This window comes from Hoplias malabaricus, chromosome 3, assembly GCF_029633855.1.
Source record: "Hoplias malabaricus isolate fHopMal1 chromosome 3, fHopMal1.hap1, whole genome shotgun sequence".
NCBI lineage: Eukaryota > Metazoa > Chordata > Actinopteri > Characiformes > Erythrinidae > Hoplias > Hoplias malabaricus.
Window position 1 is genome coordinate 42,394,233 of NC_089802.1, and position 26,407 is coordinate 42,420,639.

Genomic DNA, 26,407 nt, shown 5'->3' on the forward strand with positions numbered 1-26,407 from the left:
CAGAGACGGCGAGAGGATTTACAGCTACATTAGTGCGGGTTTTCAGAAGGCTTTGGCTACTTGTAGTCGTTAAAGTGACTTTTATTTCGTCTTCTGGGCGAATGCTGTGGAATTTGCCACCGTCTTTGAGCCAAATTCTGAAAATCCTCCAGCTCTGAGCTCTCTAAGGTTTTCCTCAGGTAAAAAAACTTTACGTCAATTCAGCGTGGCTTTTCAGTTGTTTCGTAGCTAATGGCGTTGTTGGTATAAAGTCTAAGAATGACTTATAAATATTAGAATGCAGGGAAAACGACGGCTATTCATTTTTCAAATTTCACATCAAGCTGTAGCGTTTACTACCTGCTCAGGTAAGAGTAGGCCTCTGTCTGAGACTAACGTCAGGTGTAACCTTAATCTTCTCCTAATTCTTTGTTACTCTAGGCTCATATAATCTACCATTATGCGTGTTACCATTAATTATGGATTTGAACATGGTTGTTTTCCACAGTGGAGAGAAGTGAATGCTATATTTTAAATGAAGTAATGCCTCTGCGGTTATTACAGGAAGTGCAGCCCTTAAGTCTATTAATTAAAATCCTCCTCAGATCCATTAGTGAAATACACATCAGTTTATCACATTTGTTCATGTTCTTCTCAAGACCGAAAATACAAGAGCAGTTCCTGTCAGTCCTTCAACAACACCACATTATTCCCTCTCACAGTATGTCATGCTTGGCAAAAAGCTAACACACCCACATAGAAACAATTTTTCTGTGAATAATAAATTACTCTGTCTCTTGGCACTGTCACTGAGGCTTATTTACTCACATTTCAAATAAAGAAATTCCAATGATTTTCCAAAATTTCTACATAAGTAGTTTGATGATTCAGTATACATTTCCTCAAGATGGAGAAACTCACTTAGATATTTATTTATTTATTTAATAATAATTATCATATTACACTGTTGGTGGTAAAAACCATGGGTTATGATGTCTTCAACATTAATATTGCCTTTATATTTACAATTCCCAACAGCCACTGAATTTATGTATTGTAAGATTTATGTGTAATGTTTGATCATTTTAAACTAGTGGTAAACTATAAATCCAGAATATTTATATAATATTTGGATGGCTCTTTATAGTTTATAAACAAATATTAGGCTGAAAGTTTAATCACAACACATCATGAAAATATATCCCTTCAGGTGTCGGGCATATCGTCACTGTCCAGTAAAAAAAAATGTATCTCCCAAAATAGTAACTTTTACAGGAGAAGGAAAAATCTTCTTAGCTTTTAATAGAAGTCAGTGTAAAAACATTTTATTCCAAATAATTTTGGAGCATTTTTATTTGTCGATTCATCATGAAATTTTCACATGATGTGAAGGACAGCTGCTGTGTTTCAAAGATGCAGTAAACTATAAATCCTCAAAAATGGAGATACATATTTTTAATTGGACAGCAACGATATTCATGAAGACCCACTCCAGTGAAAACCAAAGTTTTAACATTGTGAATTGTGAATTTAAAGTGAATTTAAACAAACAGAGTATGTTGTGTAACAAACCTGAGGAATCAGCATGGGGGCAGGGCTTTTGACCTGCAGGCCAGTGGCACTGGGGTTGGGTGCAGACGGGCAGGGACTACATACATATTCATAGATCTCCACGCACTGAATGAAGGTGAAGGTGTAGAGTTACATCTAAACCATTTCTAAGGCATTAGGGGAAGCTTTCTCTGGGAAGTTTTCTTCTAAATATAATTATGATGAACAGAAATTTAGAGAGTTGGTCATTGACTGGAGGGGACTAATAATTTCGTGTGCTCACTGAGGGTTTTTTTTAATAGAGGCTTTAAAATTTGTTGATGTCTTTAACCATTTCTTGCTCTTGAGTGATCACGTTTTTCAGTCTATGCTTTCGTGTACAGTATGTCAGTGTTTTGTGTTACAATTAAAAAATGTTGTGTAGTACAGTATCTTGTGAGATTACAAATGACATGATTCTGAAAACTTGAAATATGAGGTGTTCCAGTAAAGTTTGTGTAAGTCTTGTAAGAAAAATTGAAATCTTTAGAATGCATTATTATTTTAAAGAATTTGAACACTCTTGGCAGTGAATGACAGAGTGAAAATATTCAACCTTATTTGCATGAAAAAAATATGTATAATCACGTCTTATTACTACATCTTTATATTTAGGAAGTATTTCTTGTGATAAGTGATAGTTGTTTTGCTTTGCAGTGGCTTTGATTAACCATGTGTTTTGTCTGATTATTGTTTCATTTGTAGATCCTGATGACAGTCAGCATGCATTGAGGAACATCTACATTTCCTGCAGCTGCAACTGGGCCAGCAGACACGGAGATGCTATCCGGGTCACTGCTGTTGTTTTTATGCCTCTGGATCCAGATTCATGTGATCTTGAGTCTGGAAACTTGTCCTGTCGTCCCACAGAAGGCAGTGGATTTTAACGTGGCCTACTCGCCCCTGCATTTTGAAACTTCGAAACCCATACAAAACATAGAAGTCAACAAAAACCTGCCTGAGGTCTATGTAGCATCTCAGAATGTGATTGAAGCACTGGATGAAAATTTAAAGAAAACATGGGAGTTACAGACGGGTCCTGTTGGCAGCTCTGAGTGTCAGACGTGTAGCTGTGGTCTCCGTGATCCGAATGCACCAGTGGACACAGATAACCAAGTTCTTCTTTTGGATCCTTCGCCTTTTCTTCCTTTCCTGTATATTTGTGGGGGAAATCAGTATGGGATTTGTACCTTTCTGGACCTTGAAAAGGCTCATACTGAACCCAACTGTCTTTACAAACAAGAAAATAACTCCCCTTCAGATTGTCCTGATTGCTTTGCTAGTCCTCTCGGTACAAAAGTCAGCATTGCTGAAGATGGCCAAACATCGTTCTTCTTTGTGGCATCCTCCATCAATAGCACGATTGCAAACTATAACAGGCATTCCATCTCAATTCGACGCATGCTTTCAACAGAAGATGGGTTCGATGCAAACGTGAAGGGTCTGACAGTGCTCTCCAAATTTCAGAATTCCTTCCCCATTGAGTACATCTATACTTTCTCCACACTTGATTTCACTTACTTCCTTTCTGTCCAGAGAGAGAACCCAGAGAAGCAAAGATCCAGGCTACAGACTCACCTGGGACGCCTGCCAATAAGGGACAGCGAGGCCTGGATGTATCGGGAGCTCATTTTAGAGTGCAATTTCAGACCCAAACGAAAGAAGAGAAGCACTGAGAATATCATCTACAACGTAGCTCAAGCTGCCCATTTCGGGATAGCAGAAAAGGAACTGTCAATTGAGCTTGGCATAAACGATGGTAATGAAGTGTTGTACATTTTGTTTGCCGTTACCGATGATGCTGGGAAGCCCAGCAGTCAGTCTGCCCTTTGTGCCTTTCCCATGGAAACTGTGAATTTATCTATCGACCAAGGACTACGCGCTTGCTGTAATCCTGCACCTGGACGACTCTCTCGTGGCCTTTGTCACTTTCAGCCATGCAGTAGCTGTCCTCATGAGGTAATGCTATATCTCTTGACCCAATGGTTCCCAAACCTGTTTTCAGGACCCCCTGCTCAGTTTGAACTCCAACTAAAAGGTACAGGGCCAGATAAGAGGGTGCAGTATAAATAAACAGTAGCACGCTATTGGTTACAGTTCTGTAACTTTTCAGATGTGTTACATAGTAAATGCAAAAGTGCTTGGAACTTTTTCATAACACAACATAAATAAAAACAATAAAAAAAGTATAGAGAATATATAGAATTAACCAAGAAAAAGACAGAAATAGATTTTTTGTTGAATATGTTGTAAATTAACTGCCTTCTTTAAGAGACCCGCCCCAGTGATATTAATTTTTTTTTTTAAATCTGTGTATAAAATATGGCTTACTGAAGTGTGGCCAAAGCTGGCCCATAAATGTGTTTAATTTGGTCACATCTTCTAACAAATATTATATGTAACTTATAACAATTTAAAAGAATCAATACAGTAAAATGTACATATATTTTCATAGGAGTGTAAACTGTCACCTAGCTAATAGTTATATTGTAATTGTTTTGTCATCAAACCGTAGTAATCTATAAGTTACAGTTCTGTAACATTCATTTCAGGTGTGTTACTTTGTAAATGAATTTGGATCACAGTTATTATTGATTATTGCCATAATAGTGCATATTATAAATGTTTATCTGTGCTTGGCTAAATTTAAATGGCTTCAATTATGAAAATATGGTCAATATACCCTATAGAAACCCTTTTAGTGTTAAACAGTACATAACCCATCCAAAGCAAGCGATGTCAGACATTCGTTTTTGTGTCAGAAACTCTGGCTGAATCTGTTAGAGAGAGACGAAAATGCTCAGTAATGGTGCTGACTGCTTATTCCATTAATTATGTATTTTCTTGTGTATAAACAAAACAACACAGACATGTTAATAAGGTGCAAATATGAATTTGGGGTGTCTTTACATTTTACCATTACCACTAAGGATATTAAAAAAATTGTACACACTGTTTCATGATATATTCCCAAAATGAAAACTCTGGTCCTTTCTCCTTTTTATGGAAAGAACTCCTTCCTCACAGTCTACCTCTACTAGATCACATCGCTGCATTTTGGTAGAAATAGTATGTGTCAGGAAATGACTCATGTGCTTTTTGATGTTTGTTTAGGATTGAGGTGTGGAATGGTTAAGTACATTCGTTTCATTACAACAGTCTGCGCTTGATATTGAGGTCTGACAGCTACAGTGACTTTCTGCTGAATCTAAGCAGTCTGTTTCCTGTATCAGTTGTCAGCATTTTACAGATTTCTGATTGAATTTTGAGCTGTGAAACCTGGCAGTTGTGTTTTCTGGAGGTTTCTGTGCTGCTGAGTCTGTTTCATGCAGTCTGTGAATTCAGAGCGGCCAGAACCACAGCAAACTGCAGAGGAGTGTGACTGCAAATGAACCAATACCAACAGACTGAGATAGCAGATAAAACATTTTCAGATTTTTATTATTTTAAAGTGCTTTCTGAGATAGATTAGATAGATTAGCCCAATTCCATACCCATGTTAAAATATTGTCATTTTTATAAACAATTACCTTCCCAAAATCTACTTGAGTAAAAGTAAAAAAGTATTGTCACTATTCCTTTGAAAACACCCATCAGTGCTCCACAGGTGGACTGTGCTTCTGTCATTTACTCAGTCATTTCATCACACACAGTAATGCTTGTACAGTTGAACTGTGCCCATTGTCCACACTCTTTGTCCACTCTAGAAAGCTGGTGGCTGCATATTGTTGGGTGGTGATCTTTTACCAGTGCATTCTAAACTGAAGTGTTTAATTGCTCCAGCAGCACTGCTGTGTCTGATCCACTTAAACCAGCACAATACACACTAACACAACACCACGTCAGTATCACTGCAGCGCTGAGAATGATCATGATTCACCACCCAAACCATTCCTGCTCTGTATGCAGAGAAACAGATGAACGTCTAGATTTGTGGAGCTACAAACTGCTGCTGTATGGTCAGCAGAGCTAATGGACATGAGTAGTGAAACAAAGAGGTCACATTAAGGTTAGGATTGACCTGAGTACATGTGTAACTCTCATTTTTACACACGTTTGGTGTTGCAAAGGCTCTGCTCAGTTTGGCATGAAGGAATTTGCTGTGAACCTGTTAGCTGAGTTTGGGGATTTGTTAGATTGTTTTGAATGGGTTTGCACTGGGAAATATCAAGATTGAACATGCACCAAATATATCAGATTCCAAACTCAGTCAGACTAGATTTCAGAACTGAACAGTACCGGAAAACCTGTGTGTGTATTTTTAAAGGGGACGTATTGTGATAAACTCAGTGAATGTGCACATTCATTTGGGAATCTACCAAACCACAAACTGTAAAACAAGACCACCTAGTCATTTTGAAAACAGTGGCATAAAATCAGCCATTTTGACATTGATCAATGTCAGATGTCCAGGACCGAGATATTTGAATAGTCCTGCCCCCCGGCCCGACTCTCTACAGTCACAACACTGGACCCACATTTATGTGAGGGCTCAAATAAGTTAACAAATAATAACATCAAAAATAAGAGCACTCTTGAGCCAGTCCACCTACCAACGTGTGTTTTTTGGACTGTGGGAGGAAACCAGAGCACCAGACGAAACCCACACGTACACTAGTAGAACACACCAAACTTCTCACAGTCACCAGGAGTGGGGCTCTAACCCATAACCCCAGGGCCCTGGAGCTGTGTCCCCTTGAAGATTTATGAGATTAAAAATCTTTGCAAATACTTGGAAATTAAATATTCTATCATAATATTATGTAGGTAATGGGGGCAGCCGAGGCCTGGTGGTTAGGGAACTGGGCTTGTAACCAGAATGTTGCTGGTTTCATCCCCAGATCTGACAACTCATGACTGAAGTGCCTTTGATCAAGGCACCTAAATCCCAACTGCTACCCGGGTGCCGAGGCTAGGGCTACCCTCTGTGCTCACTGCCCCAAGTGTTCACGTGTGTGTGTGTGTGTGTGTGTGTGTGTGTGTGTGTGTGTGTGTGTGTGTGTAAATGTGTGTTTCACTGCACGGATTGGGTAAAACGTGAAGAACAAATTCCTCTGTTTGCAAGCACAGTGGCCAATAAAGTGATTCTAATTAAGATCCTTTAATGTGCACCAGTCTTTACTGAATGACTGATGTATCATTGTACACTGTAATGTAACACATTTGGAATTGTGTTGTGATAGGCACTGGTGTATTGGCCCGATGCTGATACCTGGTGTTCGTTCAGTGCCATCAGTTATTTTCATTCATTCATTCATTCATTCATTCATTATCTGTAACTCTTATCCAGTTCAGGGTCGCGGTGGGTCCAGAGCCTACCTGGAATCATTAGGCGCAAGGCAGGAATACACCCTGGAGGGGGTGCCAGTCCTTCACAGGGCGACACACACGCACACATTCACTCACACCTACAGACACATTTGAGTCACCAATCCACCTACCAATGTGTGTTTTTGGACTGTGGGAGGAAACCGGAGCACCCGGAGGAAACCCACGCGGACACAGGGAGAACACACCTAACTCCTCACAGACAGTCACCTGGAGGAAACCCACGCAGACACAGGGAGAACACACCACACTCCTCACAGACAGTCACCCGGAGTAAAACCCACGCAGACACAGGGAGAACACGCCACACTCCTCACAGACAGTCACAGGGACTCTAACCCACAACCTCCAGGTCCCTGGAGCTGCGTGTCTGCGACACCTACCTGCTGCACCACCGTGCCGCCCAGTTATTTTCATATTAGCCTTCAAAAAAAAAGGTACCGATGTAATTGTATCATTTTGAAATTCATATTTAATACATAATTTCTTTTTTGTGTTTAGCTGTTGTGCTAATTTGTGATTGAGTCTCCTCAGTGACTTTGAGTATAAGCAGCATACACACACATTTTTCAAGCACGTTTATAACACCTTAGTTTTAGCTGTGGTTTTAGTAGAATTGAGCTGATTATGCACATTTACAGAACTTAGATGTGGTGACCTCTAACAGAAAGCATCAATTTTCATGTCCTGTTGTATCCTGTTTGATCTTTTTTATTATTATTATTATTATTATTGTTATCATAGTTTTTGCAGTTGTCTGCTCTTGTTGGCCTCTGTTGGAAACACTGCCTTAAAAATGTGTGCCATGAGGTGATCTAATAAAAGCAGGCCCCCTAATGTCATGGTTGTGTTGACAGCTGAGCTGAAAATCTTCTTTTCCACCAGAAGTGTGGACTTTTATAGACACACTGCATTCCTGTGAGTGCTGCTCTAAGCCACAGCCTTGGGACAGGAATGTGAAAGACGCTTGTTCAGGACTCCTGTGGCGTGGGAATGGCTGATGTGTCCGGCTGATGTGTCCGGCTGATGCTGGGAGACTTCCTCGTCCAAGTTTTAAGAGTTTAACTGTCAGATGAAGAGAGAATTGGACAGTTACACGGAACAATTGAATTGTCACTCTGCACTACCACATACTTTTCATACACTGTGTAAATCTAAATACTGCATTCAGTGTCCATTTTATCATCTCCATTTACCATACAGCAGCATTTTGTAGTTCTAAAATTAGACTGTAGTCCACCTGTTGCTCTGCATACTTTCTGAGAAGGCTCATTTCAACCTGTTCTTCAAAGGTCAGGAGGCACGTATGATTCGGGTGGGATGTGTGGATCAGACACATCAATGCTGCTGGAGATTTTAAACACTGCCCACTCACTGTCCACTCTATTAGACACACCTACCTCGTTGGTCCACCTTGCAGATGTAAAATCAGAGACAGTTGCTCATCTGTTGTTGCACAGTTTGTGTTGGTCATCCAGTGACACAGGATGCGGTTGGATGGGTTTTTAGATGGTGGACCAAAACACTAGCAGTACAACTGTGTCTGATCCACTTGTACCAGCGCAACACCTATGCACCACCACGTCAGTACAATACTAATTTAAAATTAAAATGTAAAACTGAACCCCCAAAATCATAATCCACCCCAAAAAATAAACAAGTAAATAAATAAATAAATAACTGTGATTTAAATTTGTTCCCTCTAGGCAGGAGAGAACAAACAAGAATGTGAAGCTTTGCCCACCATGGTGGCTCTGCCCCTTTCCAGGGCAGACTTCTTCAATGGAAAAATCAAAGAGCTGCTGACCTCCATCTTGGTCACAACCATTGGAGCTGACACTGTGGCTCACATTGGCACAGAACACGGGAGACTACTGCAGGTGACCATTTTACATCCATCCATCAGAGGACACAAATGTATTACATCTGCTTGTGAACCGTTCCAATTTAGGATTGGTTTAAAGGCACTTTTTTTGTTGTTGCAGGTCGTTCTGAGGAGGTCCAGCCCCATAGTGTTTGCAAATTTTTCTCTCGTGGCGGAGGAAGAGAGCGTCTCCTGTATCGCTGCAGTACGATCTGAGGAGTCTTTACTGTTTGTGGTTGGAAACAAGGTGCCTATTCTCTACTAAATCTCTCTTACTTTCTCTCTTAGCTTGAATTGATTCACTGAGCTTCTCTCTCTCTCTCTCTCTCTCTCTCTCTCTCTCTCTCTCGCGCACACACACACACACACAAAATGTATAATTTAGGGCATAACCTGCAATATATTGAATTACATTTTTAGGTTAATCATTGTGTTCCTGTTACTAAATGTAATTTAAATAGGTTCCAAACTCGAATTGTGGAAAAATATTTACTTGCATTTGCATTGAAAGTTTAGGAAAAGACTACCTTGTTTACAAATCTCTCTCTTTCTCTCTGACTCTTTTTCTCTCATATAAGGGTCTGAAAGTTTGTATTAATTTAGCAGTTAGAAAGTAAAAAAAAAAAAAAACACAAGGGCTGATTTTTTAAATGTAGCTTGCATTTTCAAGAACAATGTTTTGTCAAGTTTTACACAGGGACAGCATCTGTAACGGAATTAGGCCAATCAGAGGCAACCAAACACTGCTGTACACATGAAACAGCCATAATCACATGACAATCAGACACTCTACATTCAGTACTGAATTTAAGCCATATCTTCCTGGTTATAAAACCAGGCCTGGACTTTAATTTTATAAAAAAATATTTAAAAAATATGAATCACAATCTAAACTACAACGCAATATTGGTCATAAATTCAAATTTAAATATTTCCCCCAATTCTTTACACCACAATCCTATATACTCTTCTCGTCCTTTTGCTTTTCCCGTTTTCATTTTTCTTGAGTATTCCATATTATTCTCTGACTGCCACCAGTTGTTATTGCTGTAGTGTTTTTAACACACTCTCTCCCCCCACTTTCTATGTAGATAGTCAGTGTGTCTCCTAAAGGTCCAGGATGTGCTCATTTTCTGACCTGTTCAGAGTGTCTGAGGGCTCCAAGGTTTATGGGCTGTGGCTGGTGTGACGGGGTCTGTTCTCGACTGACGGAGTGCCAGCAGCCCTGGAGTAACCATACCTGCCCTCCCTCCATCACACAGGTAACAGTCATGTTCCACCCCAGTCGAATATTTTGTTAATTTTCTGAAGTGAATATAAGTGAACACATCATCTACAGCACTTCAGAGTTATAGTGCGGAGTTGCGTTTTATTTGCTGAAATATAGGAGCATTGTCTCTAATAATTAACCTAATTATAAAATTAGATAATCTAAATAATTAATAAATAAATAATTAAACACACAGTCAGACTCACACACACACATTCATTAATTACTAAATCAATTTTTTATAATATAATAATTTCTTCTCTAAATATTTTTTGCTACATTTTGGTGGTAAAATTGACATAATGCCCCTTTAAATAATGAATAATAACTGATCATATATGGCCTTTGTAAATGTTGTGGCACATTTTATGATTTATGATTCTGATTCTGTATTTTTCAGTGTGTTAATCTTTGTAAATCAATAGAAATTGTGGATTAACATTTGCAGAAATATAGTTGTGTTCACTTATTTTCAGCTAAAACTTGTCCTCTGACCAGTGCAGCTTTTGTTTACGCTTGTAAAAAGACTTTATAAACAACCAGGTTTATGACGTAGTCATGTTAGTATAATCATATACTAGGTTCCAGGTAAACACAGTGTCCTTTAGGCTTCACAGATAAAGAAGCAGTAAAAGCCGAAAGTAAATTTAACAAACAAAGGTCTAAGGTGAAAGGCAGAAAGCACTGGAATTCATTTGTGTTGCTGAGTGATATGGTTAATTGTATTAAATCAGGAATAAGGGATTAGTAAATTTATAGCACATACCCACTGATTCTTTAAGGTAGTAACACTCAGTGGCTACTTTCCTGGTGCACTGTACTCTGTAGCAGTATCTTACTACAGCCCAGTAGTCATAATCAGTAATGTGCATATATTTGGTTCCCCTGCTTTACTCAGAACTGACTGCTTTGGTCTAGCGGTTTTTAATGGCTTTATTCGCAATGAGTGACCAACGTTGGCCAAAGGTCATGTTTTATTTACACTTTAAATAATGTGTATACAATATTTACAACTAAAGGTTAACCCAAACAAGCACTTTAAATACCTACCCTCCTTGCTCTGTGACAGTTTGCCTAAGGAGCCAACTACACCAGTGCTGTGATGTCCTCATGGTAAAGTTAAATGGTGAAAAAGAATACCCTTCATTAAAATCTGAGAGTGTCCACTTTACCATATGTGAATAGTACACATTCACAACTGAATTTGTGCTAAACACAATAGAGGACGATATAAATGTTGATGCTAAGACAAACAACTAAGAGGGATCACCTAGGTTTATCTATTTAATGCTGCAGTAGTTAATTCCTCTAACTTTGTGTTTATGGCACTCTGCATAATCACATACCATCCATAATATTTAGTTCCAATGCCGATTTAAGGAAAAGTTCATACTTTTCAGAATCAGAAACACCAGTATTTGTGTTCATCCTCCCATTGCTCAACCTTATGTTTCTGAATCAATGTGGCACTCTCAAGAAGCTGTTACTGAGAAAAGGAAATAGACAAAAATAAAACTGGGATGTGGAGTAAGATTTTATTGATGAGCATTATGTACTTCGCCAAAGCAGAAAAACCCTCTTCAATCCATGTCTACCACTGTCGGACTAATCATGATACATTTGGGAACATTTGTTTTTGTTAATGCAGAATGCAGCATGTCTACGGATCAGAGAAACAAATTTGTTCTTCATGAAACACCTTCTGAAACTTCTGAAATTTTATTTCTCAAATAATGACCTCAAAGTAACTGCTGAGATCAAGACGTACATCTCCAGAGCCCAGTTTTCAGCATCACTGAATTGCTTACATTCTTTCATGTAAAAGGCTACTGTTAATATATATTTGACTACTGTTTTCACATGACGTTTCACTGTACTTTATATTATGTTGACGTTTTCCGGGATCAGATCAGCTTAGCCGTTATGTGCGAGCACCTATTGCCTAGACTGCTGTTGCATCATCTTGGGGAGGATAAGGCAACTCCCTAAGGTCCCAGAGAATGTAAAGCACCTGGGGGACCTGGAAATGTATAAGTGTAGCTATAATCTAAATCAACAACATCATATCATCAGATATGTGACAGGATGCAGTGGATTTTTATAATTATTTATCTGATCTGCTGTTGTATCTGATCCAGTATGTTTTGCTGTTATTAGTTCAGTATTTAGTCCTATACCTAAACAGATATTTCCTGTCTTGTCGAAAAAAAAGTTTTTCATGACAGAGACCAAGACAAGGCACTTTACACACAGTTCATTCAGTGTGTAAAAAACAAACAAAAAACAGCATCATGGTTCCACTGTCACAGGAACATTTCATCAAGATCACCAAGCATTGAACTGTCCATCAACCTCATCAGTGGAATAAACTGGATTTATACTGGAACTATAAACAGTATATAACTTATTGAAGTCAGTTTATAGCTATTCTTAAGGTTCAGGAAAACAAAAGAATTTAAATACAGATCAGAGGTTTCATGGCTAAATTGGAGCAGCCTGGTGGCCAATCTTCATTAAATGTACATTGCACCAGTAAGACCCTGTGCATCCAATGGTTCAAACATTGTATCCTGAAGGCGGTGCCGTGTATCAGGACGACAATGCACCAATACACACAGCAAGACTGGTGAAAGATTGGTTTGATGAACATGAATGTGAAGTTGAACATCTCCCATGGCCTGCACAGTCACTAGATCTAAATATTATTGAGCCACTTTGGGGTGTTTTGGAGGAGCGAGTCAGGAAACGTTTTCCTCCACCAGCATCACGTAGTGACCTGGCCACTATCCTGCAAGAAGAATGGCTTAAAATCCCTCTGACCACTGTGCAGGACTTGTATATGTCATTCCCAAGACGAATTGATGCTGTATTGGCCGCAAAAGGAGGCCCTACACCATACTAATAAATTATTGTGGTCTAAAACCAGGTGTTTCAGTTTCATTCTCCAACCCCTGTATATATACTAAAACTGTGTTAAAGATCTCCTCTGATCCAGTTTTATTGGTAAAATTGTGACCTTGGCAATATTTCTATGGTTCAGCCATGTCACTGTTGGACAAGGACCGCTATCAGTTGTATCACTGGCTACATATACAACACCAACATTTACACTTGTACCATTTATGTTTATTTTAAGACTTTATATGAACTTTAAGACTTTATACATTTTTCTGTGGTTAATATGACACCTACGTAGTTTTAGTGTGGTAACATACGTTTTATTAAACACTTGAAATGTCATTTTATTTTTAAAATATCCCATTTGTAACCAAGAAAGTAAGAAAATACTCCAGGCTTCTGTGATTCAGGATGTGCTCTGTGATTCAGGAAAGGAAACTCCTCTGTAAATCGCCTAACAGTTTTTGTGAGGAGGGAACATTGGCTGCTTGCCGTGTAAGAATTATTGGCGAAAGGCTGTAAAGGCTCATGCTGAAGGGAGCCTTATTTCATTCGTTCATTCATTCATTCATTGTCTGTAACTGCTTATGTAGGTCAGGGTCGCAGTGAGTCCGGAGCCTACCCGAATCACTGGCTGAAATGTGGGAACATTTTACATGTGTTTTTGGACTGTGGGAAACCGGAACTTTATTTTATTAAAAACACCCATTTTTACCTTATTGACTTTAGAGGTAATAATCTCAGAGCACCTCGAGGTTCAGTTTAGTGCCCCATTGTTATGATAGAGTTTAGACAAGTTTAGATAATTTATTTAATATATAAAATACAATGCAGTTTCCCCAGGATTTTATTTTTTTATTGTAGCTATCATTGTAGCTGAATTTAATGCAATTGCCCACTCATTTCATAAATGTTACTGCAAATACGTGTATTTGTGAGGCCCTGCTCATTTCTGAGTGCGTGGCAGTTTTCAAATGATGTGCCCCAAAGCAACTTGTTGCAAATTGCCCAATAATGTAACATGAATTTAATTCCATGTTACACATTGTGGTACTCTGGAATTCAGCTATTGGTGTTGGTTGGAAAGGCTGTGTTTATATTAATAATTTTAACAATTCATCTGAACCACTGGGACATTTAAGGCCCCCCCCTCACCCTTGCAACCCCAGCAATTTACTCATGGTTTACATTTGATTATCATGTTAGCCAGCCATTAGTCTCTATCACATGTTGATTAATGAAAGTCTTGTCCATACGTGCCCATGTTATGTTTGGTTTCGGGCCTTTGCTATTTTATATTAATGTAATATTTTCCACATCAATAAGTAGAGAGTGTAATGCAGATATAAAATGTTATTGCCAGGGTTGTACTAATATATCTTATTGTAATTTTAATTGGTTTGTTCTCTGATTTCCCAGTTTTTCCCAAAGACAGCACCCCCTGATGGTGAGACTGAACTCACGCTGTGTGGCTGGGACCTCCTGACTACAAAACCTGCCATTTTTACAAATACTCACAGAGTTAGAGTGGGAAACACCAGCTGCTCCATAAAACCAATGAAGTGTAACAGCACCCAGTGAGTAGCTTTAATGAATTCATTCACCCTGATGTTTGAAATCCTCTCTAATTATTGAATTTAGCTACAGAAATTGCACCGCATGTACACAGCTTGTATACTCTCCATAGAAAAGCACTGCGAGTTCACTATGTGGCAAGCAAACTCCCCATTACTGGGCTGTGGAACTGTGGAAACGTGTTCTCTGGAGCTCTCCCAAATACCTATGGAATGAGATATGGAAAGAGTGGTGTTTTTGATCCAGAACGAATCATGCAACATCAGTGCATGACTTCACTAGTGCTCTCGTGGCTGAATATAATTAAATACTCACAGCAGTGTTTCAGCCGCTGGTGTAAAAACTTCCCAAAAAGTAGAAGCTGTTAGTACTGTGATTAATATATTAATAAACTTAGCACAAAAAGTAAGGAAATTTGTGGCTGTAGATTTATTTCTTTGTTGTAACAATGCTTCTGGCATACAATTGTTATGGCAATACATTTTATATGGTTGAAAAGCCTGTTAATTTTTGCCACATTAGTAAGGAACATGCATTTGTGGGATGAGCAGTGGAGCCGAGTATGTGGGTTGCGCCCATGAAAAATTTGCCAAATCCTCTCTGCCGATGCCAAACATTCTTATTCTGCCATTGCCTCATTTGGTGTGTGGTGGACTGGATGATTGAAGTTTGAAGAAACAAAACATACTGGCAGTTTAACAATTTATTCATTTAACAAACAAGAGCCTCAGTAGCGTGTGGAAGAACCATACCCAGCCACAACAGCCTCCACCTCCTCCTCATGCTGGTCACCAGCCTACACTCCCAAATTCTGGAGGTAGTCTCTGATAAACCTTGCTCTGTGGGGGCGAGCGTTGTCATCTTGGAGGATAGAGTTCGGTCCCAGAGTGTGGAGATATGGGATTGGCACTGGCTGCAGAATTTCATCTCGATGTCTTTTCGCCTCCAATGATGACAAGCCTTGTTTTTCCAGTGAGAGAGATGCCGCCCCACACCATCACACTGCCTCCATCAACTGATGTTATTCTATCGGTGCAGAAATCTGCACTGTGTTCTCCACGACTTCTCCACACTTTGATCCTGCCGCAGGCAGACGCTGAACATAACGTTCCTGCACATGTTTAGTTTCCAGTGCACATGTTTCTGACACCAGCACAAACGGGTCTGACGGTGAAGGGCAGTCATGGCCGGCCTCCTGGCAGCCCAATGAGACCGGAGATTGGCTGCAAATCTTCTTGGGGTGTCATCTTCTTGGGATGCCCAATTCTTGGCCTGTCTCTGACATTTCCCCGTTATATGGAACTTGTCCTTCAATAAAATAGAATAGAATAGAATAGCTTTTATTGTCGCTGAGAAAACAATGTTCAAGAACAGTGTTAAAACAGTGAAATTCAGTTTTAGCATCCTCTCTCAGGCAGCAGTTAAAAGATAAAATCTATATATGTGCAAAACAACACAAAGATTATTCAGAAGTATTAACACTAGAAAATATGTACAAGCTTTATTTAAAAGTGCCGTGTGCAATTGCTTGTCCATTAGGAAGGGTGGTTGTCCATTGATTCTACTGATTATCAATCAGGATGGATTGGTTAAAGTAGTTGGTGGTGGTGGTGGGGGGGGTGGGGGTTGATTGCTTTCACAGCCTGGGGAAAGAAGCTGTGTTTCAACTTGTTTGTCTTTACTTTTAATGATCTGAATCTCTTTTTAGAGGGGAGGGGGAAAACAGAATGTGTCCAGGGTGAGTAACGTCCATTGAAATGCTGATAGCCTTTTTCTGGAGTCGGCTGTTGTAAATGTCACTGAGGGGGGGTAGTGAAGTTCCTATGATTTTTTTTTCCACCCCTCTCACCACTTGCTGCATCACTTGGAGATGGTACTAGGGCTCACTCCAAAAAATGCCGCAACTTGGTTTTGCGGAACACCAGCTTGAAGTTGCCCTATCACACAAGCCCTATCCAGATCAGTGAACCTTGGCATGCCGATTCTTGGAGCAGTCACCTACTGATTACTGTAGCAGGGCCCATGCTCCCTGGAGATACCAGAAGCTAAAAAACAAATGTCAATAGCAACAGCAAAATAAGCTGTTTGGCATCGGCAGAGAGGATTTGGCAAATTTTTTCATGGGCACAACCCACATACTCAGCTCTACTGCTCATCCCACAAATGCATGTTCCTTACAAATGTAGCACCATTTAAAAGGGAAATTAACAGGCTTTTCAACCGTATAAGATTTATTGCCAAGAAGTATTGTTACAACAAAGAAATAATCTACAAACACAAATGTCCTTACTTTTTGTACTAACTTTATATTAAAGCCATTCATTTAGGAATAAATTTAGATCAGAATGTGTCTAAAACATTGGCCATGGAGTGATATGACATATTGTTTCTTTGAGTATTAAGTATTTTATCCCCAGGAATGAAGAATGAGTTTTTCTTGCTCTATCCACTGTTAAAAAGCACTTTTTTTATTGAGAAACTGTATATCACTGTTTCTCTCAGACTTTTCTTTGTACCTTCCCTGTTTTTTTTTTTTGTTTTTTTTTTTTCCCAATAGTGTGCCAAAACAGGCCTCAGACACAGCCTCAGTAAATTCATGACCTCTCTCTGTCCTCTCAGGTTGGTATGCAGTATTCTTCCCCAGACCTCAGATTTGGAGCAGAGCGTTGAGATCAGTGTGACTGTGGAAGAGGAGAAAGTGCAGAGGGATTATTCTATCTCTGGAGTAGCAAATATATCAGGCTTCAACTTTGTGGTAATAAGCAGACACTGCTCCTTTTCTAGAAAGCTTTAGGATAAAAACATCTGTAAACTGTTCTTTGTCTTGTCTCATGTGATCTTATCTCATTTATGCAACCTTATTTGGAGTTTTATTCATGGTGCAGCTACTTTTTGTTGGGCTGTAAAAAAAAGAAAAAGTTGTATCAGATATTGTTTAAACCTAATTACTTTCAAGCCCACTGTGTATTTCTGAAACATGACTAATGTCGCCCCACCCCCAGACTCCAGTAATCCTAGATATGAGCCCTAACTATGGACCAAAGATTGGAGGCAGTAGTATTACACTGTCAGGAAAGTATCTGGACGCTGGAGCATCAAGGGAAGTCCGGCTTGGAGACAAGAATTGCCAAGTTAAAAGGTTTTTATCAGTGCAGTAACATTCAGTATTATTTACTTTACTATCTTATGCCTTTCTAAACATGCTGCTTTTCTTTCACAGTGTATTAAACAATGGGACCTGGTCCTCTATAGTCTTTGTGTCTGAGGGAGTGCAGGATGTTACAGATGTGAATGTGACACTTTTGATTGATAAATCAAGTGTATATTCAGCCCAGTTTTTCAGCTACAGGGAAAACCCCATAGTGACAGAGGTGAAGCCCACTTGCAGCTTCAACAAGTGAGTGTTATAACCATATACATATATATTTTTCAGTATGAGATAAATCAACAAAACCTTCAATTTGTCCAAGGGTCAATATGTCCTTTACACACCTGTATGTCATAATATTACTGTTCATACTTTGAATATGTATTTGTTGAATGTACTTGCTTTATAGCTCCTTTCTGACTTTTTGTTTTTTTGTCTGTCCTGAAGAGGGTCCAAAATCGTATTCATTGGGGAGAATCTTGACACTCCATCCCAGACTACCATCTCCTACAAGCCCAAGAACTCAGATCCTGTCCAGAGTGTAAGCATTTTCCCACAGTACACATTTTACTTGAGCAACCAGTCCTTGTCAAATATTGGGTGTGGCCCAATACCTGGGGAACTTCTGAGTCAGACGTGCAGCTTATTGAGTCAGTCCAGTTGGACGGTAATTAGACCTCCTGCTGACATTACTCAGAGTCATAATGTCACAGTAAAGAGGATCAGCTAAACACACAGCCATTAAATCAGCTTTTAAAACAATCTAAAAATGCTCTTGATCTAAATGATAGAATCACCCAGCACCGCTAAAATAAATAAAAACAACTATGGTTTGCTGGGGCCATTGTTCTTGTAGTCAACTCACTCACTCACTCACTCACAACTCACTGTTTTCTTTAAACCCCTCAGTTGTGTGTGGGGGCTGTTAGCCCGACTCAGATGGTGTGTGTGAGTCCGGTATGTCAAGATTCAGATGGTCTCCTCTCTGTGGACATGGACGGAGCTAAAGATCTTTTTTCTCAGCCTTTCAGCTGCCATCCCAATGGCCAGCCCCTTCCTTTTGAGCACGATGATCATGTGCTCAAGCTCGAGTTGGGACAAAATCAAGTCTCTCTCCATGTGAGTCTGCAGCATTTTTTTTTTTTACACCAATTTCTATACATTCATTCAGTTAGGTAGCAATGTTGAGCTTTGGATATTGCTGTGGCACCAGGACTGCCCTAACACTGTGGGGTTAGGTGTTCAAAAACTGAGATACAAGGTTTTGACCCAATATGTATTATTATGTAGCAATCGCAGACTCAAATACAATCTCACTATTAGACTTTTTTCCATATTGTGAAGCCTTAAGGCATTTACATTTCTCCACTTCTTTTTTTACATTTTGTCAGCTCTCCTACTGTGTTTTACATTGATTTTCAAATGTTATTACAATGATTAATTCTAGCACATTAAGCTGGGCCTTGTCAGTCACTGTATGGACATTGTGATGACAATATCTGGAGTGGACTGCAATGCTAAGGTTCTGGACAATGAGATCTCCTGCCAAATCCCCAAAAACGTGACCATCCCCAGAGAGGGGGCGCCAGTCAGGGTGAGATAAACAGACTACCATTATTCTCCACTGTATTTACCTCATGTCATTTCATCTCCTCTGTATTTAACTCATTTTCCGTCATCTCCACTGTATTTAAGTGCAAAACAAAGCAAAGCCGGTGTACATATTTTTCACTCTGTCTTCTGCTTTGTTTTCCAGGTTTCAGTGAATGGAGAAATATATGACATTGGCAGAGTAGTGCATGTGAGGAACCACTCTTTAGTTGGCATTCTACTGGGCATCCTGGCAGCACTGGCTGTTGGTGCCGCTGTTGCCTGTGCAGTAATGCATCATTTGCGCAAAAAGAAGAAAGGTGAGAGGATGTGGAATGAGGAAGCTCATTCGTGTGTGACAGAGCATGTGCCATTCTTTACAATGTTCTTCACAAATGTATATTTAAAATTTAAAAATAAATGTTGATTAATACATGGTTAAATATTCAATTTTAATGCAAATTAGCTATGCAAGCAGAGGCTCGTCTGTCACAATACTCCGCTCGGAACGGAATCAACTCAGATGAATCACCTGTTGGAGATTACAGACGAGGTAAATCTGACATGAGTGCTTTTGACATGAGGGCTAATATTTAAATCACCCTTTACCCCTATTCCATAATCAGCTAGACATGATACTGACTTACGATGTGTCCTTACCCAGGGTCACTAATAGGAGGATCACAGTCCGGGTCCGAACCTAGGTGTTCTCCTGGTCGAATGTGGACCTGTAAATGATTAATTGTTAAAAACAATTTTAATATTGAATAGATTGTTTATTTACCTGGTGTAACTTGTCAGTAAACTCACAGACCAATCGCATGCCTTGTACATATCACATGTTACAACTTGTGTTGTGATTAGTGCAGCGACTGAATGACAGGGCAGGACTCTGGACACAGTAGCTCTGAGGCCAGTAAAAATACCCCACAGAACGAGATAAATGCCCTTTTGGGCCACTTTGTGGTGAAACATTTTAAATAATGAGACCACGTACCAGCTGTATAATGGGAGTCCTTGTAATGCTCAGCATTGGGTCTGTTTAGAGTTAAAGTCCACAAAGTCAGTAAAAAGAGCCAATCAGCTTGCTGGTTGTAAGATGGTTGATGACATTGTGAAGCTAGTGGGGAAAAAACAGTCAAGTCAACAAATGGCACTTTATTTTAATATGTATATATTTTTAAAAGCATTTTTATTTTCCAGTTTTACTTGAAATGAGAAAAGGTATTTTATTTGGTATATTTTTGTTTATTTGTGGTTCATCCAGTTCCATGTGAATGCCTTTGGAAATATCTTGAATTGTAATTTTATTGTTTCCCACTGGTGTTATCAGATTAACAAGGACACTGACTGTGAGCAGTCAGTATGAGAACACACCCTGCCTTAAAAAAATTGTTTACATAAAGTATCTCCACAAAAACATTCAACTGTAAAATTGCACATTTTAATGAACAGTTAGTGTTTGTTTACTGAATGTAACAGTTTGCATATTGCACTCAATTCTTTACCCAAGTGAGTTCATTATAGATTGTGTGTTAACTTACTTGAACTTAGAACATGGAATGTGTAATTTGACCAAGGGGTTCCCATTCTACAGCAAATTACAAACATATGGTGTGCAGTTCCTCATCTTCATATAAAAGTATGTTTCCTTTCTCCTCCCATAGAATTGTTTCACGGCACATCGCATGGCTCTGGGATTGCATTCTCTGGCTTGGTGTATTCTGCTGGTTCTGGAGACCCTGCTTCTCTTCCTCTGGTATCTCCTCAGAACTTCTCCACATCAACACTGAGGCCAGAGCTGCTGGATGAAGTGAAAGATGTGCTCATCTCTCCGGAGAGGCTCAGATACCAGCACGACCACATCATTGGAAAGGGTAATGAATCCTTACAGCCATTTCAGTTGTTTATACTGCATTTACAGCATTGATATGTTCTCTATGTCATTAAGTAGTTTGTATTTGTCTTGCTCTCTCTGCTTTAACTCCATTCTTTGTTCCTTGTTTCTTTAATCTCTGCAGGTCACTTTGGAACAGTGTATCACGGCTACCTCACTGGCAATAACAACCACCAAATCCACTGTGCTGTAAAATCACTGAACAGTGAGTAATGTTTTAATATAACAGGATATAGATGCCTCAGATGTTTTCTGTTGGTGTACAAGATTTAGAAGTTAATCAGATTTTTCTTTACCATGTGAACACCATCATTTAAACGTTTTTTAATCAATGTTTAAACCACACGAAATGCTAGACCCAAATTGCAAATAACAGCTAAGTAAATGAGTGTATTATTTACCATTTCATTCACTGTTCATTATATTCTTGAAATATTGACCAAAGAAATTTGAGAAATACATTAGGGACAAGTTTGTATAATGGAGATCCATCTTATATCCAACTTGTAATATTCAGTCATTATCTGTAAGTGCTTATCCAGTTCAGAGCCCAGCCGGTATCACTGCGCGCAAAGAGTGAACACACCCTGGAGGGGGCAGCAGTCCACCACAGGGCGACACACACTCACACAGTCACTCTCGCATCTATGGACGCTATATTTTTGAGTAGCCAGTAGCCTACCAACGTGTGTTTTTGGACACCCAGAGGAAACCCACATGGACACAGGGAGAACACACAACTCCTCAAAGACAAGTCACCTGGAGCACGGTTCGAACCCACAACCCCAGGACTCTGGTGCTGTGTGACAGCGACACTACCGGCTGCACCACTGTGCCACCTAATTTTTCTATACAAGACAAAATATATATATTAATTATATTAATTATATAATTATTTAATATTGAAATTAAATATTTTTTCTATGTATTGACAGGAATAACGGACGTAGAGGAGGTGGAGCTGTTTCTAAGGGAGGGGATCCTGATGAAGGCTTTTAATCATCCTCATGTGCTCTCTCTGCTGGGCATTCTACTGCCCGAAGACGGACTCCCACTCGTGGTTCTGCCATACATGAAACACGGAGACCTCCGGCACTTCATACGCTCAAAAGAAAGGGTGCGCAGGGGTTTCCATGTTATTTCTAGCTGCAATTTATATTTTGTGTACAGAAAGTTTGTGTGTATGTTCCGTAACAGCTGATTCTCCTCTGGGCCGGATGTATGGACAAGCTGATGCTTTTCCACTTGCTCGTTGTGAAACACAGACTTTAAAAGGCACACTGACATATTACAGCTGACAGCAAGTTTAATACAAAACAGTAAAATAGTTCACTGATGGAGGCACAGCGGGAACATTCTACAGGACATATATTTTTTTTCCCTACCATTCTCAGATTAAAATGACATTAAAATGTGTTCCATGGAGCAAACGTTTTTTTGTGCTCAAAATTGTACGTACAATTGTAAATATTTTTGTTTTAACAAACCACTCATTTTCAATCATTGGTAGTTTGTGTTTACTCATGCTTTACTCTCCTGTATGATCAGAATCCGACAGTGAAGGATCTGATTGGCTTTGGGCTTCAGGTCGCTAAGGGAATGCAGTATTTAGCTCAGAAGAAGTTTGTGCACAGAGACCTGGCGGCACGTAACTGCATGTGAGTGACTTATCAGTTTCATCACTGATGTATAATCACTACAGCACCATGTTTTACACTGATCAGCCATAACTATAAGAACACCTTCCTGTTTCTGCAGTCACTGTCCATTCACTCAGCTACACTGTCCAAACACTTTTAGTTCTACAGTTACAGACTAGTTCATCCGTTGTATGTTTTTTGCCCAATTCCACTCTGTTCCTCAGCGCTCAGGACCCCCACAGAGCAGGTGTGATGTGGTGGTGGATCATTCTCAGCGCTGCAGTGACACTAACGTGGTGGTGGTGTGTAAATGTGTGTTGAGGTGGTGTGAGTGGATCAGACACAGCAGTGCTGTTGGAGTTTTTAAACACTGTGTCCACTCATTGTCCACTCTGTGAGACACTCCTACCTCATTGGTCCAGCTTGGAGATGTAAGGTCAAAGAATGTAACTCTTTTGTTGCTGCAAATTTTGTGGTGGTCGTCCTCTAGTTCAACAGTGGCTGTTTTTCTTTTTTCTGTCTGATCAACACACCACCCTCAATGTCACAGCAGTACTGAGAATGATCTACCACCCAAATAGTGCCTACTCTATAGTTATTCTCTGGAGGTCCTGACCATTGACAAACATTAATGAAAGTGCAAAAAAAAGTATGCAGAGCAACAGGTTGATTACAATCTGTAATTGTATAACTATAATGTGCTCCAGTATGGTCCTTTGTAATAAATCTAAACTCTTTGTGGCAGGCTGGACGAGACGTTCACAGTAAAGGTGGCTGACTTTGGCATGGCCCGGGATGTCTATGATAAAGAGTATTACAGCATTCAGGATCATAAAAGAGCCAAACTGCCCATCAAATGGATGGCCATAGAGAGTTTACAGACCCAGAAATTTACCACCAAATCTGATGTGGTAAGTAAGCGTAGAGGGGAATGGTTTTACACACTACCTTTCAAAACACTGCAATCACTCCACAGACTAGCTAGAGATATTCCACTCTACCACTTTTTTTTTGCAACCTGAACATATTAGAATAAATTGAAACACTTATTTGCAACCCAGTTGAGTTTAGTCATCCAAGACAGATTCCAAACGTTTTTGAACAGTGCAGAGTGTTTGTTTCACTACCTATGAGCCCAGGTCTTGTTTCAGGAATCGATATTTAACGCCATGTGTCTTGTGCTTCCTCTAGTGGTCATTTGGAATCTTAATGTGGGAGATGTTGACCAGAGGAGCCAGTCCTTATCCTGATGTGGACCCCTATGATATGACTCCATATTTATTACAGGGGAGACGGCTGCCTCAGCCTCAGTACTGCCTCGACTCCCTGTAAGAGAGCATGATGCCTGCTATATTTTGTGCTTAATAATTTAATTGATCTATGCCAGTTATGTGGTTCACAGTTTGCTGCATGGGGTCTGTTGTTCAGGACATTTTTAGTCTGTTAATTATCAACGTATTTGACGTATTTGATGGAAATATGGTTGTATGTCGTGCCAAAATTGTTCTGCTGCATTTATTTATTTATTTAGCTTGCTAGCCAGCTAGCTAGCTAACTACACTGAACCACTAAGGGAAAAAAAGGGGTGGGGCAGGGTTGTATATAACTCTATACACATACATACATGCACACCTCATTGTTTGCTATTTGTAACGTTATATTTGTGGTCTCTGCAGGTGGTGTATCTTATTGCAGTGCTGGAATCCAGAGCCTGATTTCAGGCCCACATTTCCCAAGCTAGTGCAGGATTTGCAGGACATCCATTCGGCACTGGAGGGAGAACACTACGTCAACCTGCAGGTCACTTATGTCAACCTGGAGCACACTCGGCCATTCCCTAGCATCGCTTCAGCTACACCGGTGCTACTGGAAGGCCAGAGCACCGAGACACTGGACAGACTGGACGCCACATTAGATATGTAGACAGCAGTCTTTCAGATAAGACTAGTAACTAAACGTCAGCCCAGAGGAGCAGTTTAGGAGACACTTTGGAGGAAACGAGAACCCAAGTGTGTTTACAGTTTTCCATAAACATGCTCCATATGGCCTGGTAACCGCCTCCGAAATAGGAACACGGTACATTTTGCTCTCAGGTTTGCTCTAGTCATTCTGGACTAGATTTTTACTGTTTTAAACAATACGATGCAGTCACACTTTGCACTGATTGAACACTGGTGTCCATGTGTTCTTGAATATTTGTGTAAGTTCTTTTATATTTTTATTTTACTGACTCAACTCAGTAAACTCAGTAACTGTAAACTCAGTAACAGTAAACTGACTCAACTGACTGAACAGATGATTGTAAACATTTATGGCACATACACTACGGTAAAAGGGCTTTATCTTCACTCTTGACCAAAACATCATACCATAAAGGAGAAGAAAAAAAAACCTTGTCTGTCAAAGAACGTTAATGCAGCTAGATTTTATTCTTTTAATTCTTATTAATGAAAGAAATTATAACATGTAAAACATAGCTGGTGTTATCCAGTATAATAATATAAAAATAGCCATAATGGTGATACAAGATTTTGTGCCAACAGTACATTATTGTTGATTGTTCTATTAGCACGGCCTACCACAGTTAAATTGCATCTATATTACAGCGACTAATATTTCCTCTTCATACAATCATCTACACGAGTGCAAGTATTTTTTCAGCTGGACAAGTTAAACATGATCTGAAGCACCTCACTGTGGTTCAATTCATAAAGTTAGAAAAGCATCTGTGGCAAAATGGGGCCTTGAAAAGCAAAGTAAAGCAATGGCAGCTTAAAGATATTGAACACGTGTTTCCAGACAGCAAATAGTACTTTACCTGGGCTCCGCTGAAGGGCAGAATGTTCTCTTTCCTGATTATTCCTGATGCTTGAAAGATTAGGTGTTCGTTTGCACTGTAGTTGTTTGTGTTCTCCCTCCTGCAGAGTTTGGTTAAAAACAGAATGTGTGCACCAATGAGGTTCAGTGAGGAAAACGCAAAGCATCTGGCATGTCCCAAACTTTAAACTTCTGGAACAGCTGCACATGAGCCTAAGACCACCGTACTAAATGCCATGTGTCGGCTAGAGGTGTATACATTCTAGCAATGGGCCGTGGAACTGTATTCTGGAGTCATGGAACCTAACACGTGGGATCATTTGGAGCAGCTCTTGTGATCAGAAACTAAGGATGCAACAACAGTACTTCACCAACGCTCTTCTCGCAGAATGCCTTAAAATCCTCAAAGCAATGTTCCAACATCTAGTGTAAAGCCTTTCCAGAAGATTAGAGTGTGTTTACTACAGCAAACTTGCTCTAAATACACTTAAATACAGAGAAATCATTTTGGGAATTGGGACATAAAATCTATGTTGAAATGTGTGATTGCGTAACTTAAACGAATTCGGAAATACATCACTTGTGCGCAGTAATAGGAAAAGGCGCAGCACTGCAAGTCTGCAAGGACAGGCCTTCACAGAGATAAACACAAACGGGCAGTATACACTGTTTGGACCTAATTGTAGAGAAAGGATGGCTAATAAGTTATTGAAAACGATGAAATGAAGCCAGAAAGGGCCTAAAGGCTTGTGTAAGATCATACAGACCTGTTCTGAATGTATAATGTAATGTACACTACCGTCCTGTTGGA

General features: G+C 39.7%; 1 protein-coding gene across 1 annotated transcript; it reads left to right on the forward strand.

Annotated features, from left to right (window-relative positions):
• The first annotated feature begins 44 nt into the window (after nucleotides 1-44).
• On the forward strand, nucleotides 45-26,407 carry mst1ra (macrophage stimulating 1 receptor a). Its single transcript, XM_066666596.1, has 21 exons — nucleotides 45-179; nucleotides 2,275-3,528; nucleotides 8,604-8,777; nucleotides 8,883-9,008; nucleotides 9,853-10,023; nucleotides 14,349-14,506; nucleotides 17,124-17,259; nucleotides 17,507-17,643; nucleotides 17,725-17,901; nucleotides 18,100-18,193; nucleotides 18,562-18,771; nucleotides 19,100-19,246; nucleotides 19,409-19,562; nucleotides 19,709-19,795; nucleotides 20,910-21,119; nucleotides 21,264-21,344; nucleotides 22,075-22,256; nucleotides 22,688-22,797; nucleotides 23,525-23,690; nucleotides 23,971-24,107; nucleotides 24,456-26,407. The coding sequence occupies exons 2-21, from the start codon at nucleotides 2,350-2,352 to the stop codon at nucleotides 24,700-24,702; spliced, it is 4,083 nt and encodes a 1,360-aa protein (XP_066522693.1). The 5' UTR covers nucleotides 45-179; nucleotides 2,275-2,349; the 3' UTR covers nucleotides 24,703-26,407.